Consider the following 20,320-nt stretch of genomic DNA (forward strand, 5'->3'; position numbering starts at 1 on the left):
CAGGTGACCCTGCGCAATGACCTTATGGTGGTTGTATTATATGTTCCGTCTTCTTCTATTGGTCTCTTGTTTTTGTCAGAGCCATCATGGCCCACTCACATTGAAGTTTACGGAATTGCCAGCAGCAAAAGTTTGATTTCTAATACTGCGCAATTGCCAAGCATGGCGCTGTGTACGAATTAGCTGATGTTTTGCTCAGCAAGTTCGAGCACTTTTGCTGTGATCGGCACATAATCCGAGCAAGCTTCGCAGTGTAACTGTTGATCGGGTAAATATAAACTTCATCATAACATGGAGCTAACCTCCATGATCCTAGCAAACATTGTCCCGAGGTGACAGTTGCTGCAGTATAAGTTGCTCAAGGTTTTGCGTGGGCACTGTCCCTCTGACCGTTGCCTGGGTATGTCATGCGGATCTGATGCGATGCCACAACTAGTCTTGACGTTTTTAATTCTGAGGAGCCCATCTTGAAGCTGTCACTTTTTCTCAAGTTTTGCGTAATAATTATAATTTTGATTTCAGGTAAAATGTAGACTGTTTGCATTAAATATCTGAAATTACAATAGATGATTCCACTAAGTTGCAGTATGGAAATGCATGTTTGCAACTATTGTACCAAATAAATCACTTCTACAGGGTCAAATATAAGAGATATGGCCGACAAGAAAAGTGAGACAGCAGAGGAGCCTTCAGCAAAAACAACCACAGAAGCAAGTCAGTCAAAAAGCCATAACAAGAAAAAGAGGAAACGAGTCAAGAAACTGGTCTCTCAAATTAAGGAGCAATTAGAGTTCTACTTTGGTGATGCCAACTTAAGAAAAGACAGATTTCTGAAGCAGGAAATGGAGAGCAATGATGGATTTGTGAAGATTTCTACTCTACTAACATTTAATAAGCTGAAGACGATGACTGAAGATGAGAAGTTGGTTTCAAGAGCTGCTAAAATATCAGACCGTCTCAAGGTAAAGTGATGGGTATTTTGTCAGCAAGTGCTTGTTGTGATATATGACCATGTCATGATAAGGGTTCAAGCCTGAAACATATGAACACTAAAGAAATACACTGAATTTTACCAAGGTCCGAGTGACTTGGTTAACATGTTCTGTCTCCCTACTGATAATTTAGTAATCTGTTCTGACAGTTGTCCATTTGTTATTTTTCACTCTTTGATCGTTCATAGGTGAACAATGACGGCAGTCGGATTGGAAGGAGTAAACCACTCACAGAGTCCAAATACAACATAGATGACCTCACTGTCTATGTGGTAAGTCTCTGCTAGAAGACCAACATCAATATTTGCACATAAGCAGTGTTTCATCCAGGATGGCATCAAGAGGGGTATTTCCCCCTTTACCAGAAAATTTAGGGGGGATTTCACCAGTTCATAATGTTCTGCTTGTATCTCTAAGGTGTGCCTGGCACCATTTCATTTAGGGCTGGTTCGCCCTTAGCAAATTACTAGGGGAGGAGGCAAAATGTCAACAAAGGGGCAATCCCCCATCCCCCTGTTTAGATGTAACACTGGATAAGTAGTGATGTGTTCCAACCTGTTCACCCCTAACCGCAGTGTAACACTTCCAGAATAACCATTGATGACAATGAGTCTGGGCTAAACCATTATTGTGAATGGGTTAAGCCAAGTGTACACATGATGTAGGAACACATCATATCTATGTGTAGCATCACAGTCCCTCCACACACCATGTCATTTCACAATATTGTTTACTTTTTACCGTGATTGTGCAAAACAATTGCACCTAGTTGTTTAAAATCTTCATGTTGTTCAACTTGTTGTCTATCAGTGACTTCAGTAGTGTTGATCTGTAGAGTTCAAGGTTTTGAAAGGCATGAACCAGATCAAACCAGTGAAATAAAACAAACTGCTCTGATTTCAGTAGTTGTCAGGCAGCTTCAGGTGCTGTCTCATGTTGAGAAAAACTTAGGCGCTGTAAATGCGGTGAAAAGTAAAACAATTTACTCTAGTTCATTTTGGAAAGTTTCTTGAAGTTCTGTCTTGTGTTTTGTTTATAGGAGTGTTTACCAAAGACAACCACTCATGACTGGCTGAAGTCTGTCTTCAGTTCCTGTGGCAAGGTGACCTATGTGAGCATTCCCAGGTTCAAAAGTACAGGCGACATCAAAGGCTTTGCATTCATAGAGTTTGAAACGCCTAGTGAAGCTGAAAAGGCATGTAAGGTGAGAATAGATTTGCTACTGATCCCACTTGATGATGTCGTCGCTGATGAACAAGGAATACACGTTTATGTATTATGCTTGATCCATTGTCCTACATACCAAATTTGCAGAAGTGTGAGGTGTGACTCCAGAAGAGGGTGAAAACATGTTAGGCTCATTACGTTCACAGGAAATTTATAATAGAAATGTGATATCTATGCAACGTGAACATGGTATAGAGATTTAAGGTAGAATGGACTCTCAAACTTTTATAATTCTTTTCTGATCTACCACTTGTTGGGGTTCATTTTAAAGCTCTTGGTGTAAGAAAACTCCCCATCATCTTATTAATAGTTGAGCATTCTGCTAAACTTCATTGCTGTAAAATCATTCTTTTCTTCTTATTATTATTTCTTACACACAGATGTTAAATAACCCACCAGAAGAAGCAGCCAGCAAAGTGGGAAAATTTCCCAAGACTAGAGCTGGTAAACCTGTCCCGCTACAAGAGACTGAGACAGCAGAAAGGGAAAGCAAAGACATTGCACATGTATCAAGTGACAGAAAGAGAAAACTTGATACAGAAGGAAGCCAGGAACAGACACAGGCAAGCTATCCAGTGGATAGTAAGGATGGTCTTGTCCAAGAGAAGCCATCCAAAACGAGTAGTGTCAGCTCAGATGGGGAGGGCAAGGCAAGGAAGAGGAAGAGGCAGAGAAGCGATGGAGAGGACAGCAGGAGTGTTGCCAAGGAAACCAAGGAAAGGGATGAAGAAAGTGACAGTAAGAAGAGGAGGAAAAAAGAAAAGTCGTCTGAGAAAAAGGGAAAGGACAGCCAGGAGCATCAAGAGAGAGACAGACAGGAAGTTGCCGCTGATCAAGAAGATGGCAAGAAACGTGAAAAGGAGCGAGATAGAAGTCCATCTCCATCACAGGAGCAGGGCAGTGGGAAACGCGCGAAAAAACATAAACGTGATGACATTGATCATGGTGGACGTGAAAAACATAGAAAACATCTCAAAGATAAGGATCATGAACATGAAGAAGACCGTGACAAATGTGCTGAACATGACCGTGAGGGACATAGGAAACATGATAAACATGATCATGGTGATCATAAAAAACATAAGAAACATCTCAAAGAGAAGGATCATGAACATGAAGGTGACCATGAAAAACATACTGAATCTTACAGTGAGGAACGGTCAAGACATGAAACACATGACAGGGAGCAGAAACATAGCAGAAAACGGAAAGATAGCAAACATGAAGACAGTCTGGAAAATGAAAAACATGGGAAGAAGAGAAAAGGGATGAAAAGGATGATGATGACAGTGATGCAGTTCACAGAACCAGACGACGTGTCAATAAAAAGGACAGTGAGTCAAAAGTCTGTGAAAAGCCAAAACGGAAGAGGAATAAAAAAAAGAAGATTAAAAGCAAGGAAAGGGTTGACACACCAAGGCTTAGAGTTCTACCAAAGTAAGTTTATTATGTATCTGGACCTTGAAATTAATGGAGCTGTTCCAGATATTATTTGCATTTATCGCTATTTATGGATATCAAAAAACATCATTAGAGACTCCTCTCACTGCTCTGTAATTCTGCAGATCTGTCTTGTATCCCATTGATATGTGTGGTTGTTCCATTTGTGTGCTTGGGTGTGCCTTTGGAAGAACTGATAAGCAAAAGGTAAAGAGTGTCTGTCATAAGTCAGTTTCACAAAGGTCCCTCAGGATTGTCAAATCTGGAACAAGATCTCAATTTTGGTGTGAAGTCTTTATGAGGAATATAAGGTGGTCCTGTTTTAGAGTTTCATATGACTTAACAGACAGGATGGGTCATCTTTTAAAGGTATACTGTCACCTGTTCCAATTTTGCCACAGTTACCATGGAAAGAGAAAATCTAAACAATAACAGATTTTAAGCGGGTGGCTGCTTTTTAAAAACAGCGCCCTCACATGGGCATTTTGAATACCAAGTAACCATTTGACCATATATGGGCATAATGAGATTACAGATGACTGTATACCTTTAATCTAAAGGGAGTGAAGCAGCACCATAGTTTACTGGACATTTGACAACATCCTCCAACTCAAACCCCTGCATAATGATAGACCCTTCCTACTTTGGAGAGAGAAGCAGATCTGTACTTTCACAGTTTTATTTTCTTACAGAAAAGAATGGCTGGAATTGAAAACCGAATACTTACAGCTACAGAAAGCAAATATGGCCCAACTCAAGAAGGACATGGTTGCCCTGGAGGGTGACGGAAACAAAAAAGAAGAAAATGAGGAGACTAAAGAGACTAAAGAAAGGCCGTCAGAAATTCCTTTTACCAAAGGAGTTGTCATCAAATTTGAAAGTATCAAAGCCATTGCGACCAAAAGAATTCTTAGGGTAAGTGAAAGGTAACAGTGTGTTACCATGCAAAGAGAATTTTTCACAGAGTTGTCTGATCAATGTGTGCATGTGTTTGACACTTGAAGTAACATTCACCGAATGCATTTTGTTGTTTGTACACTGTCCTACTCAGCAGGCTGTATATCAGTAGAACACTGGTTGCTGAGTTGTAGATCTACATGTCAAAAGTTAACTGATCCACCCCAATTTGCCATAAACAAGTGCTCAGTCATCAATCTCTACAATGGCTAAACCACTGTAGAGAAAGTGTTAATAATAGCTACTTACCCTTGTTTATGGAAAAAGGCAAAATGACAATGGAGGAGTGGGAATCACAAGTGTGTAAGGTATTTCAAAGTTTTGATGCATTTTGAGTCATCAAACTTTGCATGTGAATTTTTGGCTTTCAGGTTACAGAATAGGTGTTCAAAGAGACAGCATACACTCCTTACAGACATAAAATTTTAAAGCAAATTTATCTGAAAGTCGTGAGCATTAAAAGTAAAATTCTTGCCATCTTACTGTATGTGCAGAAATGTTAAATTCTTGAAAACAATCAAATAATGGCTGCTAACTTGGCTTATCATTATTCTTTGGAGAGTTCATGACAAGAGAGAGAGTGATTGTAATAACATTTATTTCTAATGGCTGCTATACTGCATGTTAATTCTATCTGGAGAACTTAATATTTATATTGTTAACAAAAACAGACGGTGACAGACTAACTTGGTTTACTCCATAGACTTCCAAATGAGACCACACAAACAGCATTCTAGAAGAATGCCGTTACAATATGAATATACAAATATCTGTGTTCTTAGGCACATTCTTAATGTGTACTTTTGTTCAACCACATCTTCCTCTCACAGGAACAGCTAGCCAACATCGCATCAGTTGCCTACATTGATATGAAGGATGGCGACAAATCCGGACTTGTGAGATTTCAAACACCAGAGGGCGCCAAGCTAATCGTGGAGCATTTCTCATCTGTGGGGAAAGAAGGCAAACTCCATACAGCACTGCTATCAGGTTAGATATGTTTATCTGAAAAAATTATTCCAACCATTTTCAGTTACTTTCCGTACTGTCAGAGTTTGTGTACAAAAACATCTGCCAACTAGACGAGATGACTCTATATTCTCAATATCACCTTTAAGCTTTCATGGTATTTCCTTGACAGGAGATGAGGAAAAACAGTATTGGGAGAAAATAAACACCGACAGGAACACCAAGTTGAGCTCTGGAAAGAATTCTAAGAGAGCGAAGAAGAAAGGACTTGAAAGGGTAATTATTGATTTATTGAAAACGATTCTTGTGTTCCTGTATAATTCTAGGTTCATATGAATAGCAGGTGCAAAGAATTGCAAGTTTTATCATGAGAAATGTGCTGTAATTCAATTATATATAAATATTCCCTTTAATGTGCAGTCTTGAAATGTGTGGACAACGTTCTTCTATCCTGGAAAATATCATTTATAACACTGTATACTAAAAAGTGTACTTTGACATCTGTTTTGTAAATGTGTTCTTTGTCTGAAGAAGTGAAATTAACAAAATGCAAATATACAGATATGAAAAGAATATTCTGATGTCATTGTCGACAGCAGTGTGAAACCCAAATATTGATAATTACAAATCCAAGTACATTTACAGACTTACTGCTCTCAGGAAAAGCTCTGTTTCTTTAGCATACATCATAAATTGTATTTCTGTTTTCTTTTAGGTTTTGTCCAAAGCCAACAGAATGTCGACAGCAAACGCAGCATCAAGAGTTCATATTAGATTTGATGATGGAGACTGATAATAGAATATCATCACAGTCACAAGGGAAAGATCTTGCATTATAGAAGTTACACATTTCCAAGAGCGGTGATTGAAGTAGTGGTAGCGTTGTATGGAAAATTGGCATATCAGTACCGGCAATGACCTTAACAGAATTAGACTTGGTGTATTGAGTAGAAGTGACAGGCTGTGTATGCTGGCTGTACTGCTATTGACCTGGTCTATCCAATCTGTCATTCGCCATTTACGCGACTTGTCAGCCACAATCAACTTCGACTCTTCAAAGGCACTAGACTTCCAAAACTTGCAAACAAGTTTGATAAACTTTTGACAAAAGAGATCAACACCACTAGAATAAACTCAAATACCAACCTGTGGGAAAGGTGTTAAACAGCTTAAACATGGTGTTGTGGAACAACCTGAGGACAATAGGATCTATGGATTAGCTGACTGGCACATCGAGGTTCTCCATGGTTTGGATATATGATACCCAAATTAGAGAAATAATGTTTTTGATGCACTTTCTTGCTATAATGGCTTGTGTAGAGCTACTGAATAATGTTCAGTTTCGGCAAAGTAGCCGTACCAACATGGCTGCTGCCCGCCATTTTCAAGAACAAGTTTTGGCAAATTTGCACCAGAAGAATCTGTAATTCATTCTGAGGAGATTTTTTTGTAAAATTCCCTTTTTAGTTTTGTCAAATATCAGCAAGCTGTACGTTTCAGTCTTTTTTTTTTCAAAGTTACAAAGTATACTGCCAACTGGAAAAAATTAGTTAATTTTGCTTTTATTCAAGTTCAATATCATATTTGAAAGAATAATTACAACTATTTCTATGAAAAGCAATGTGTGAGATTTTTGCAAGCTGTAAGATCAAACGCAATTATCAAGGTTGATGATGAAATTGTACTGCCAACTGGAAAACATTTGTTATTGTCAATTTTTGAAGAGTTCACTGCTGTCTTTGCTGGATGTTTTCTTGTGTTTGTTTTTTGCATGGACATAAAAGACAGTGTACAGGTTTATGTCAAGCTGTAAGATCAAATGTAATGATCAGTGTTGAGAAAAAAAATGTACTGTCAACTGGAGAACATGTTTTATTTCATCTTTCCAAGAGTTCAGTGCTTGTGTTTTTGTTTTTACATTTACATGAAAGGTGTAGTGTGTGAGGTTTATCAAGTTCATAGGTCAAAAGGTAATGGGCAAGGTTAATGACTTGCCAAATATAGTTACTGCACATTACTGTGACTGCAAAATCATGTTGGAGTACTTCTTACATTTTTTGAATAATAAAGAAAACCATGACGTAGAGTACCGGTAGTGTCCTCTCTTTAAAGTGTCAAGATCATCAAAATCTAAATCTGTGACTTCTAACCAGAGTCCTGATAAATTGTCTGATTTTGAGATCTCATACTTTTTGCCTCTCAAGTCTATATGTAATTTTATAATCATGAAGAAAATGCCATATCCTTGCATAGAGAGTAAGGCTCAGTTTTGCAAGCCAAGGGTCTTTCCCAACAGCACTCTATTGGTTCTAAGAAAGTTGATTTTACCTGCTGTCTTGGGTACATACTGTTTTCATGACTTATTTTGAGTTTTTCAATTCTATTCAGTCAGTCTGCTGTCCAAACATAAGAGTTAACAGTAAATTTGGCTGTGTTTTATTGAATTCTTAATGTTTGAATGCTTTGAGAAAAGGTAATTTGTGTATAAAAGCACACTACCTTGTGACTTTAATACTTCACTCTTCTCCATAGCCGATCCACGGAAACTGAAAAAAGGATTGTTGAGGACAATTTGGCGTAAAGGTTTTCATGTTCCATAGGTTGCAATTTTCACTGTAATTTTTTGTCCATTTTTGGTTGAAAAATATTTCGGAGCCTCTTTTTTGACTCTCCACTGTCACTGTCATTTCAGACTGTGATGAAATCACTTACATTGTGTATTTCTTAATCTTTCCTAAAATGTGCCAAAGGATTCATTTGAAATTCATTTTCCAATCCTTTGCTAGATAGTTTCCAATTTTTGGATGCCCGAGAACTAGTGGAAGTCATGGTACAATTATTTCATCTTGGCAAAAATTGTTTCCATGTTAAGTAATGCAAGATGGCTTTCATGTTTTGATCTTGGGTTTCTTGCAGCTGTATTATGTCAATCTCATAAACATTACAGCAACTATAGTTTTTTAGCTCCGCTGTCAGCGACGTGGAGCTTATCAAATAGGTTGATTTTCCGTCGGCGTCTGTACGGCGTCTGTCATCCGTCAACAATTGCCTTCTCCTCTGAAACCGCAAGTCCGATTGCTTTGAAATTTCATATGCAGTTCACGTGGGATGACCTCACTTAAGTTTGTTCAAATCGTGGTGAAATTTGCATATTTGTATTTTTGGGGCATTTTTTGCTGTTTTTGGTAAAAAAATCTCTGAAACCGCTCGTTCGATTGCTTTGAAATTCAGTATGCAGTTTACTTAGGGTGACTTCAGTTAGATTTGTTCAAATCGTGGTGAAATTTGCATATTTGTTTTTTAAGGCAATTTTTGTCCTTTTTGGTCAAAAAATCTTTAAAAATCTTCTTCAAAACTACCGGTCAGATAGCTTTGATATTTGGTACATAGGTCCCGAGGGATGATCTACTTCAGATTTGTTCAAATTGTGCAGAAATATGCAAATTTGTATTTTTTAGGCAATTTTTGCCATTTTCAGTCAAAAAATGTGTTTCTCAGAAAGGACTGGTCTGATAGCTTTGAAATTTGGTATACAGGTTTCTACAGATAAACTAAGTAATATTTATTGAATTTCTTATGAAATCTGTAATTCTGTAATTTTGGGGCAATTTTTACCATTTTTGGTCAAAAAATGTATATTTCCAAAATTACTCATCTGATAGCTTTGAAATTCGATATGCAGGTTCCTACAAATGAACTAAATATGACATATTGAAATTAGGACGAAATCTGCAATTTTGTATTTTGGGGGCAATTTTTGCCATTTTTGGTCAAAAAATGTATTTCTCCAAAACCACTGGTCTGATAGCTTTGAAATTTGATATGCAGGTTTGTACAGATTAACTAAATGTGATATATTGAAATTATGATGAAATCTGCGATTTTGTATTTTTAGGGCAATTTTTTGCCATTTTTGGTCAAAAAATTTCTTCCTCAAAAACTGCAAATCTGATAGCATTGATAATTGTTATACAGGTTCCAAGGGATTATTTAAATATATGATTAATTGAAATTATGGTGAAATCTTCAATTTTTATTTCTTCGGGCATTTTTTGCCATTTTTGGTCAGAAAATTTTATTCTCAAAAAACTACTCGTCAGATAGCTTTGGTTGACATGTTCTTAGGGATGATCCAATGTGATATATTCAAATCGTCAATCGCGTATTTTTGCAGTTATTTTAGCCACTACTTTTTTCTGGCCACTGAAGATTTCCACCTTCTTCATCAACATGTGTCAAAAAAAGTTATTCTCTACATAAACACAGCGGAGCTATATTGGCTGTTAGGTCGCTTCTTTATGTTCAAGCAGGACTCTTTCACCAATGTCACAGGCAATAAAGTGACAGAAATCCTAATTTATGCAATGAACTTCTCTCCAGTGCTGTGATCCCATAATTCACTTACTATTATGTGGTTTGAAAGTCTTTTGCTCCAACTTTCCCTTATGAAATTATCAACCATGTTCTTACCAAATGAAGAATAAATTGGGTCACCCTGCAAAGTTTGGTACAAGAATAACAAATTACCTAGTAACATTTACCGAAATATTAAATTCAAAAAGACTGCCATCCTTGTGTTAACTCTGTGGGAAATAAAGATTTCTGATTTTCAAATAAGTGAGGTAAAAAATTTTCTCACTCATCCAAGCGCTTAAAAATGAGCCCACACAAATGGCACATCAGAAAAGGATTGAAAAGTTTGAGGCAAAGTAGCTGTCCCCAAGGCACATTTAGCGGGTATTTCTTTGATTTGATGTTGGTTTTGCAATTTGCTCCTAAATAATCGAATCATCATGAATAACCAACAGCGATATGGTCATGGGCTGTTGCGTGCCTAAATATGTATGCTGAAAAATACTTCACCATACTTTGTCACATGCCTCAAAAGTCCAATGAAGTCTCATCTCAGGGTACTGGCACAAAATAACACACACCAGAGAACTCTGGGTTCTTAAAGTAGTGCAAAAGATGAGTGACAGGTCATGTGACTCTGAGTGGGCTGTCATATTCCGATGCTTCCAATTAAAAAGTACTTTTGTTATGCATTACACAAAGATTTGTCACTTGAGGAATGTTCTCAAGCAATAGCTTTCAAGTGAAGTACTTTTTCCTGTACCACTGACCGATAACTGTACATGGAATACGACATGAAAAAGATGGCTTGTCAAACAACTTTATGAAATATCACCAATTCTGATCCAAAATTTAGAAACATGACTGGAATGTCAAAAGGCATCTAACAGAAGTCTAACAGCCCAGGTATGAGAATCACAAGCCCTCACATGCGCAGCCGGTAATCTCTGCATTACATTTACAAATCCCAGTTGAAGAGTTGGGCTGTATAATATATTATAACCAAAACATGGGACTATGTGCCCGAGGGTAGGTGACCATTTGCCCGATGTAAGGAAGGCAAATGGTCTCCTACCCTGAGGGTGCATGGTCCCATGTTTGGACTGTAATGTTTTTACAACATGCCTCTCTTACAGTTTTTACTCCAAATATTTAGATTTATTGCCAAATGATAGTCAAATGCTTTATTTCCACCTTAGACGAAAATCCATTACAAAATGGAACGATTCATCATCGAATGGGGCATTGAATATTGAAACCACTGTTATACCATTTATCAATGTTTTGTGTAATTTTTTTAAAAAATTGATTTCCTATGCAAAACATGTAGTTGAAACGTTTTTGTATTCAAAAGTTGTCAAGCTGAAAGTAGTTCCGTCCACTTTCAGTCAAGTGATGACTATGTGGCCCACAACGTCATCAGTGAGTAACCATTGAATCCTACAGAGCGCGCAACGTTCAATATACAAGGCATGTAATAATACATACCAGTGACAATCCATAATCCATTACAATTAAATCAATGTTTATTATATGATGTACAGGTCATTGTCAATGATGGAAACAATATTCACAAAGTCCTTCAAATACAATAAATTTCTGTATTATAAAGCAAAAATTTTGCTACAGGTCTTTTAAGAGTCTGCAAGGTTTTAGAACATGGTCCAGATATACAGTTCGTAATATTTCTACAAACATTTTGCTTCAACTAAATAGGTGATTAATTATCGATTTATTTAGTTTTATGAAAAAGTGTTTTGAGGCAAAAAAAGAAAAGTAAAATAGAGGAAAAAATAAAAAGATTATTCCACTTTCAGCTACATGACAAAATACAAAAAAGTCAAAGTCAGATTGACTGTGGGGAACCATGTTCTTTCCTCAAGCCTTTTGTTCCAAGTTTTCAGGTATAAGGAAACTTGAGATCAAGTGGTTGTTGATAAAAATTGCACATATTTTGTCAGATAATGGCTTTTTACGTCCATCCAGAAAGTTGTTGGAAAGCTGCAGTTGAGAACAGGGAAAGGCTTGATTTATATTCCTAAACTGACAGGAAGAGAAGACATGGCCTTTGACCTCACACTGAATGTCATGATACCAAATAATTTTACCCGATGCAGCAACAACAAATCATAGCGCTAACACACAAATGACCATGCAGTCTGTTTAGAATCAAATGACAAAATACAGGTCTTTCAGTCCGACTATTTGTACTAAATTACAAATAAGACAAAACTAGTTTACAAAAAAGGACAGTCATCAACATTCATCCACACTTATAGATAAGAGAAAGGGGACAGTATATAAATGACACAGAAGACCGCTGACAGGGTCATGGGAAAAGTAAAGACAAAAAGTCTTTGATTATAATATTTACAGATGGTGTGGCTATGGAGACCACTTTTTCAGTACTCATGAGCACGTACATCCCACAACACCACACACAACTATTGTGTGTGAAGTGCCAATGGAAAATATCACCCTAAAATACATTCAAGTAATCATTTGAATGCCTGAATGCTACAAAGACAAGTGTCTAGCTGTTTCTCTGATGTATACTGGCATAACAATGTTCATAAGTTATCTAGGTAACACTTTTTTTAAAGCCCTTTCCAAAATGCAGGACTGAAACAATTTTTCAACTTCCTAACCAAGGCTTCATGCCTTGACTTGCAAAATAAAATATTACAAAAAAAAAGAGAAAGGCCTCATCAAACAACTTCGATAAATTCAAATCAAACACAATAGTTTCAACTTTTGGTCCACAAATTTCCTGACTTGGTATGTACATATGGTCAGTCCTTCATACAAAATATTTAGTTTGCAAACAAAAAATTACTTTTTTCGTACATTATAATCTGATGGAGCTAGAAGTTTAATCGCTATGCCACCCTATCGAGTACTTTTCTCATTAAACTCTTGGTCCCTATGTGAATTTTGACCCGATCCTTCTGAAAATAACCCACTTTTCTGTCAACGTAGACTAGAAGATCTGTCACCAGAGGGCGCTCTTTACATTCCCTTCATCATACTCAAGTGATGAGATCTTCCAGTCCACACCAAAGGTAATATGGCACAAGAGTGGGAATGGTTGTCATGTTACATGAAGATTGAGTCGTGATATGTTACTGTATCACTGAGCCAGGAAGTGCCGCTTTGTCGAGATCTATGAAATATGGATGGTCCAGCGCCGCTTTTGCTGAGATACGATGTGCTGGATCATAAATCAATGTTCGCTGTAAACAAAATGAGATAGTGTAAGTGTTAGATCAACACTGCATGAGGGAAGGTAAAAGTTTGTGAAATATTGGCCAATTGATAAAGTTTTTAAGTGTACTTATGGAAAAGTACACTTAAAAACAAATTAGTTTTATGTAATTACATATGTGAAGTAAATAGTAACAGCAACGTGGGTACTGGACTTGCGATCACAGCGTAGTGAGTTCACGAGCCAAATAAGAAGGCTGGAACAGCAAATCTACATTCATACAGTGATTTTAGACTAATGCATGGTGTTGTGCTCTTGAGCATCTATACCATCATCGGGGTGAGGATGATTGGTACCTTATACTGTAAACTAGCTTTACACACATTGGGTTTTTCAGTACATGCAGCAGTTTATAGGTGGAATAATTGTGCCAATGACAGAAATTAACAACAGTTAAAACATAAGGCATACACTTATATAATGTATATAAAATCATATTTATGAAAGTGACACTAACCTTTAAGAGATCTAAACCATCTTCATCGATATTTTTAACAGCTGTATGAAGTGTGTTGGACTTCCAACTAGGAAATGATGGTTTGTAGTCTGGCAATGAACTGACACCTGGCCACGAGTCTTCATTTGGTGTTCCCAATGTCCTGTGAAGTAGATTTTGTTAAAGTTGTAATCATAAGCTGAAATGTCAACTTCAAAATTTGGCTTAGAGACATCTGGTAGGTGTGACTGTCATTCATAAACATACTGATATCAATAGGGGCCTCACTCTCTTCTCAGACACCAGGTTAATTGTCGACCATCAGACTGAATTTGTTCAAGTCCGAGAATAAACAGACAAGCTGTTTGATTCACAAGAAGCCTCTTGTATCTGTCACTTTATTTTATGATACAAAACAATTTGACCATGGTGGCTGCAAATTACTAGTATATACTTGTAGTTCATGGCAAAGCCATCCGAGTGGAGTCAGTGCAGCACAATCCAGGTATAGATTCGAGTGTAATTTCCAATTATTATGTTCACAAAACTATAATATTTTCATGCAAATGATCGCAAATACACAAGAACTGAATACAATCACAGACCTGAATGAAGTCTACCCATCAGACCAAAATTAACACATTATTTCATTATCATTATCGGATGAATTTAGCAGAACTGAATTCATAGTTCAAATTATGGATGGAAAGGGCTTTGGATGACAAAAACAGTCTAGGTTTGTTGTTGCACACCTGTCCTTATTACCCTCAGCCCCTCATTGGACAATAGTTACCTAAATATCCGGAAGAGTTGGTCAATTTCTGAATCTCCGTGGAAAAGAGGTCTCTTTGTGGCCATTTCTGCAAAGATGCAGCCAATACTCCAGACATCGACTGGAGTTGAATAACGGGGTGATCCAAGGAGAACTTCTGGGGCACGATACCACAAGGTGACAACCTGACATTGAAGATACAAACATTAGCTATCGATGTCAATCAAATCCTGACCTTCAGAATTCCTGAGAATTTATTGCACTGGTGTAATCACTTCAAAGTTTAATCTTGAAACATGTCACTGCTTCTGAATATTTCTCCTTGAAAAAAATCAGGTGATAAATGTAGAGGTGGTTGCTAGGTCAAAAGTACTTGTACAAGTACTGTGGATTAATTTGAGCATAAATTAAAGAACATGCATCTGTAAAAACAAATGGGTTGCTGTATTGCTTGTTAATTTCCATGTTTCAAAAACCATTCAAAAATAAAAACAAAAAGACAGTGGATGCGAAAAGCTCCCATATGGCTTGAATGTGTCAAGTTCTGGTTCACACAGGTGCAGTTTGATCAAACACCAATCTCAACAGTAGGCTGTTTTGACTAAGACCTGTGAAGCTTATAATGCGATGCAAACAGATTACCAAATGATTTCAGTCTTGGTAAAGATACTGACTGAGAAGTTTGCCATTCATCGTGATCCCCTGCAACATGGTTATGTTACGCCAAATGTGTGATTTTCTTTGACACAAAGGAATTTATTGTCATAATATACACTGGTAAAAAGCAAATGAGAAAAATTCAGTCTTTGAAATCAGAAATGATATGCTCTAGATAGGTACGCTGCTAGAACAATATGGCAAAGATTCTACTTTCATTCCCGGTTGACATGACATCGTGAGCAATTAAATTACCTCATGTGTATAGACTCTGACTGGTATTCCAAAGGCTCTTGCTAAACCAAAATCTGCCAGCTTTATGAGCCCTTTACTGTCAATAAGCAAATTCTGTGGCTTGAGGTCTCTGTGGACAACACGCCTTGAGTGACAAAATACAATCCCCTGACAAATTTGATAGAGATAGCTCTGGAAAAATAAAGGATGAGAATGATTGGTTATCATACAAAGAAACATGGCAATGCTTTTTATGAGAATAGATTTTGCAGTTGATTGAATCACTAGATTCTTTCATCAGGCAATTCGCAAGTTAATAATTTATCACTTGTAAAGTCTATAAGCTAGGTAGCAAACAAAGAACAACAGCAAACAAATAGTTTCTTTATCTTTTTAGCAGACAAAATGAGCAAAGTACAATAACAAAGTAAGTGAAATGGTATGTTTCTCAGTGTGCACTAAAAAAACTGAAAGACATTTCATTCTCATTACATAGGATATGATTGAATGCCTCTTACCAGTGCACTTAATAAGTTCTTGAGATCAAAATTGTAAAATAACAGGAATGCCTACAGTTAACTTTTTAGAAGCAGCAATTCAGGACATTTGATATCAGTCAAATGACCGTATCAATTTCCTTGAGTTACCTTAACAAGACCTGAATCCATGTATTTTCCTGATGGTATGTTATCAAAGTACTTTTTGAGGTCCATTGTCAGAAATTCAAATACTAGGTAAAGTTTGGCTTCTTGCATCAAAACATCCTGAAGACTGAAAAAGCAAAAAGAAAGACGTTAGTCATGTATGATGAGATAACTTTATCATAACTCTTTTAAATTTTCTTATACTCTTTTTTATTAAAGTATGGATGCACTGAGCAAACTGAATAAAATTATGCAAATATCACAAATGTTACATGCATAGGGAATACTGGAATCATTGAGTATCGGTGAGCTGATATTCTTAATGTTTGACAAAATTATGCATTTTTGAGTAATGGATTCGACTTACTACAGCTGAAAAAATAAGATACCGCAAGTACTAGTATCAGTAAAGAGATGGCATTTTACATTCATATGTGGAAGCTTCCCCCTCAACAGTGAGGTTACCCACAGTTCTCCTTGATTTGTGACTCAGACATGTTTTGTTAAAGACTAATTTAATTTCAACTTTTCAAGGTCTCAACATACCACCTGTCAGACATGCAAATTTCTTTTGTCATGAGCATTCAAACAAGTCAATATCCTTTCTTTTACCAGAACAGATGAAACTTACTCCTTTAGTTTCCTGGAAAATATTGTGTATGGATGTCAAAAAATAGCTGTTGCGGATTACAAAATTGCCATCCACCCCATGGAAAAAAAGGCGTTAATTTTCTCATTATTCAAAGTGGGAAATATAAGAAAATCATGATTGTCAAAACAATGCTTTCAGTCAGAATTTTGAAATATGGGCCAAGCTGTACTGTGCACAAATTAGATTCAGTTCAATGAGTGATCTCGGTGTGTAGAGATCCTACAGAATAGTGGGTAACATCACTTACAGTGCCTTCGTTCTCTAAATTTTACCTGTGATTTGGAACATGAAGATCAGAATTCGAGGCAATGAGTGGCAGTTATAAAATGCAATGATAAAAATATTTTGAAAAAAATGTTTTCGACAATCAACAGAGGTAAAACTGTATTTCAAAGTGCTGCCATTATAAATAAGCAATTTAATTTTTTTTTGAAGATTTGCACTTACCACACAATGTTTGGATGATTGAGTTCTTTGAGTAAAGATATTTCTCTGATGGCCGTACTTGGAACACCTTCCTCCTCACTTTCAAGACGTATTTTCTTCAGGGCAACTAACTTGCCTGTTTTCTTGTTTCTGCCTTTGTAGACGACTCCATAGGTACCTTAATTTTGATGTTATGGGAATACATGCAAAAAATTAATCCCCAGGATATTTAGCACAATCACTATTACTTTGTATTTAAAAAAAATGTTAAAGCATACGAAAAATTTCCATATACCAGGTGAGAGATAGATCAATATGCATTGCTATCATCATAACAAGCAAATTGTCAAACTGAACTCATATAAAATGGATTCAGAGTCACACAGTTTCTGTTGGTATGTCCAGCCTTTTGTTACACTTTCAGTGTAGAACGCCATTACAAAATCTTGAATCGAGATATACGATTGCTTGGCAACAGACTTTTCAATTTAGAAAACGCAGAATGAAGTCCATACCATACCTTCTCCAATTTTCTCAATCTTCACATAGTCTTCCATGATAACTGCACTGAGTACCGACCCGCTTTCTGTGGAGAGAATATTCTAAACTATTGTACATTTATCTATGCTGAAACCATTCGTCATGCACGGGTGTTACCTCTCACACCAATGTTTAAATATAGTGGAAGGGACATAAAATGGGCGATTACTTTTCGATTCGTTCCGTAGGAGGTCAAATAAGAAGAAATCGTTTGTCTAAACGGACTGTAAAAACTATGATAACTGAAAGAGTACACAAATCAAATTCAAATCCTTCTTTGTTTACACTTACAGTTGCCAAAATTGCCATTTTAAAACGCGTAGGTGACCGTGTATATCGAATTTTGCGTCCAGTAACTGTGTATTTCGATGGGATTCTGCGGAAATGTAGGATACAACTTTGCAGAATGTTTTGGTTTAAATTTTCGACAAATTGAAGACCCGCAGTCACGTTTTCTTCGCGGCGACTTCGTGAGTATTCGAACTCACCATGAACCTACCACACAATGCGAGGTCAAGTCATAGCATGCTTGTTTCCGAATTTCGTAAAAAAAATTGACGATTTTGTCGAAAAATGCCCAATCTATCAAATGACTAAAACTCTGCTGCGTAGGAAGTCCTTATGTCGAAGACTTTGCGTGTTTTTACCGTGAAACTACAAGCTAGTAAACAACAAAACCATACATACCGTGGAAACCCTACGTTTAAAACTCCAGACGTTCTTTTCTTCCAGTTCGTAAAATCCGCCAATTTCGAATGAGCCAATTGGAATCAAGGTCAGAGCGGTCAAAATTTGCATCTACCAATGGCGGCTTAGCATTGCAAGCCTCGTTTCGAGTTATTTCATCGGAGTTGCGCCATCAACGTTAGGATTAATTTGCCTTCGATACACAATCACGGGAAATACGCACAATGCGTGTATCAAGTGTACAACCTATTAGAAATTTAAATAAAAATGAAACCTTCAAAATATTATATCCATTTCAACGAAAAAAATAACTAACGTTTATATTTCGTTTTAAGACAAGATTTTGAATTGACCAGTTTTTTGGTAGGGTTTTCGTGGTCAATCAATTTTTTAAAACTAAATTTGTCGGAGCAGATATAAATGTGAACAGCCTAGTGTGATTCACTTTTGTTACGAGTTGATCACAGGCCGCTACGATTGACCATAGAAGTAATGAAACCAATAACCGGTCAACTTTACTAATGAACAAAAGAAGAACTTCACTGAAACATCAATGGCCAGAAGTCAAGAATTCTCATGTTTTACATCTTAAATCATGCACGAAATACATTTTTTAAAATTTTCTTTGATTAAATGTCAGCAAAAAATAAATTATATCGACGCGGACTTCGCTAGGAGGAATGATCAGACACCGTTGTTAGTTCAGGAGGACCTTGCACGAACTAACTTATTTTTACATTTACTGTCTGCATGAATTACATTTTACAATAGGGGACATCGTTGGGAGAGTTTTTCACAATCTACACTTTCGATATAACTTCAGTTGACTTTTTTTTTTTTACTTTGAAGGTCTGTACGAATTAAATACATCGGGAGGAGAGTTAGAGTAGGATGCAAGTATAAAAATGTATGAAATTTAAAAATGTATTTCGTGCGACCTATTCGACCTAGCCCCGCAGACCGCGTATAAAAAGCAACAAGTGTACGTATGCAATGCGGTAAAACAGTATTATTCGTGCAGGCCCCTATCTCTGTGGTTCATGCATATAACTTACAATGTGCAACTTATTTCAATAGAATAAAAACCTGGTGGTAAATTGGCCCTGAGTTGTATGTTTGCAATAAAATGCACAGTTCGGTAAATATGAAGGTGTACATCGATGAAAAACCAGGTCTTAATCTCTCTGTCTCTTTCTGTCTGTCTGTCTGTCTGTCTGTCTGTCTGTCTCTCTCTCTCTCTCTCTCTCTCTCATTTTCGGTTTTTATCGGCTAGAGACTTGTCCAACATCTCTTCACATATCGTCGAAAATTATTTGTCGTATTTTAGTGAGTTGGCATAGAAAATAACACAAGTAATTTCATGTGCATAAGGTATCAGATCTATGCAGGTTGTTAAGAGAGAAATTTGCCTATGACTTAAATCATGGTAGCGCTTCCCTAAATCCATGCGCTTAAACGGCGCTTTGAAGAAAAGCTTACTCCGTTACTATCATTTGCAGATCATAAACCTGTACCACTTCTAACAAGCGAAGACTCAAGCAGTCCCGAGAATAAATCACTATGCTCGTTCTTGTCATGTGATAGGGCTGAACATCTTGGGCTATAGAATAAAGATCTGATGGCAACCAAAGGGTATGTCTCCCGAGCGAGTGTGAGTTTGCAGGCTCAAATATATTCAAACCGCTTCTTTAATAATAATAATAATAATAATAATAATAATACATACTTCTAATAATACATCCTGAAAAGAGTCTTGAAATGTTCGCTAAGGTTTGACATTAAATGGCAGGGCTCGAAATTAACTTTTTACCCTGGTAGTCCCATGGGCTACCATTTTCTGAAGTTGGTAGCCCAGCGACAAGGTCTGGTAGCCCATGCATGAATGAATAGGGTTTTTTGTAAAGAATATTTATTTATATCTAGACAATGAACGATTTGTTTTGTATGATTCTATCCAGTGAGTGAATTTTCTAGTCATTTGACATCAATACCTGCAGATCATGGCCTTAGGAGAACGGTATAGCATGCGTAGTGGACGACAGTGACGCCTCAAAGGTTGACGACCTAAG

The 20,320-nt window shown here is 36.9% G+C and overlaps 2 protein-coding genes across 3 annotated transcripts; one reads left to right on the top strand and one right to left on the bottom strand.

Moving 5' to 3' along the window:
• The first annotated feature begins 152 nt into the window (after positions 1–152).
• LOC139122758 (la-related protein 7-like) lies at positions 153–6,510 on the top strand. Its single transcript, XM_070688456.1, is given in 10 exon segments — positions 153–268; positions 637–962; positions 1,181–1,264; positions 2,032–2,196; positions 2,600–3,466; positions 3,469–3,656; positions 4,352–4,574; positions 5,447–5,606; positions 5,758–5,861; positions 6,301–6,510. Coding segments are annotated over 9 exon segments (2,178 nt in total). The 5' UTR covers positions 153–268; positions 637–653; the 3' UTR covers positions 6,379–6,510.
• Positions 6,511–11,442: 4,932 nt separating this feature from the next.
• LOC139122759 (cyclin-dependent kinase 1-like) lies at positions 11,443–18,369 on the bottom strand. 2 transcript variants are annotated; one of them, XM_070688457.1, is made up of 8 exons: positions 18,252–18,369; positions 17,545–17,610; positions 17,046–17,202; positions 15,950–16,073; positions 15,324–15,494; positions 14,433–14,596; positions 13,661–13,802; positions 11,443–13,171 (listed from the first exon to the last, which is right to left on the bottom strand). In XM_070688457.1, the coding sequence occupies exons 2-8, from the start codon at positions 17,579–17,581 to the stop codon at positions 13,061–13,063; spliced, it is 906 nt and encodes a 301-aa protein (XP_070544558.1). In that variant the 5' UTR covers positions 17,582–17,610; positions 18,252–18,369; the 3' UTR covers positions 11,443–13,060. The 2 variants fall into 2 exon arrangements, with proteins under 2 accessions (XP_070544558.1, XP_070544559.1); XM_070688458.1 differs by lacking the exon at positions 18,252–18,369 and adding an exon at positions 17,856–18,031.
• Between the last annotated feature and the right edge of the window lie 1,951 nt (positions 18,370–20,320).

Source organism: Ptychodera flava, chromosome 22 (genome assembly GCF_041260155.1).
Source record: "Ptychodera flava strain L36383 chromosome 22, AS_Pfla_20210202, whole genome shotgun sequence".
NCBI classification, from domain to species: Eukaryota; Metazoa; Hemichordata; class Enteropneusta; family Ptychoderidae; genus Ptychodera; species Ptychodera flava.

Excerpts from the sequence above, each read along its gene's own strand:
- LOC139122759 (XM_070688457.1), bottom strand. The coding sequence starts at position 17,581 with ATGGAAGACTATGTGAAGATTGAGAAAATTGGAGAAG. Across the intron at positions 14,597-15,323 it reads TCAGAGTCTATACACATGAG|GTTGTCACCTTGTGGTATCG; the intron begins GTAATTTAATTG and ends CTTCAATGTCAG. Across the intron at positions 13,803-14,432 it reads CAACTCTTCCGGATATTTAG|GACATTGGGAACACCAAATG; the intron begins GTAACTATTGTC and ends TCTACTTCACAG.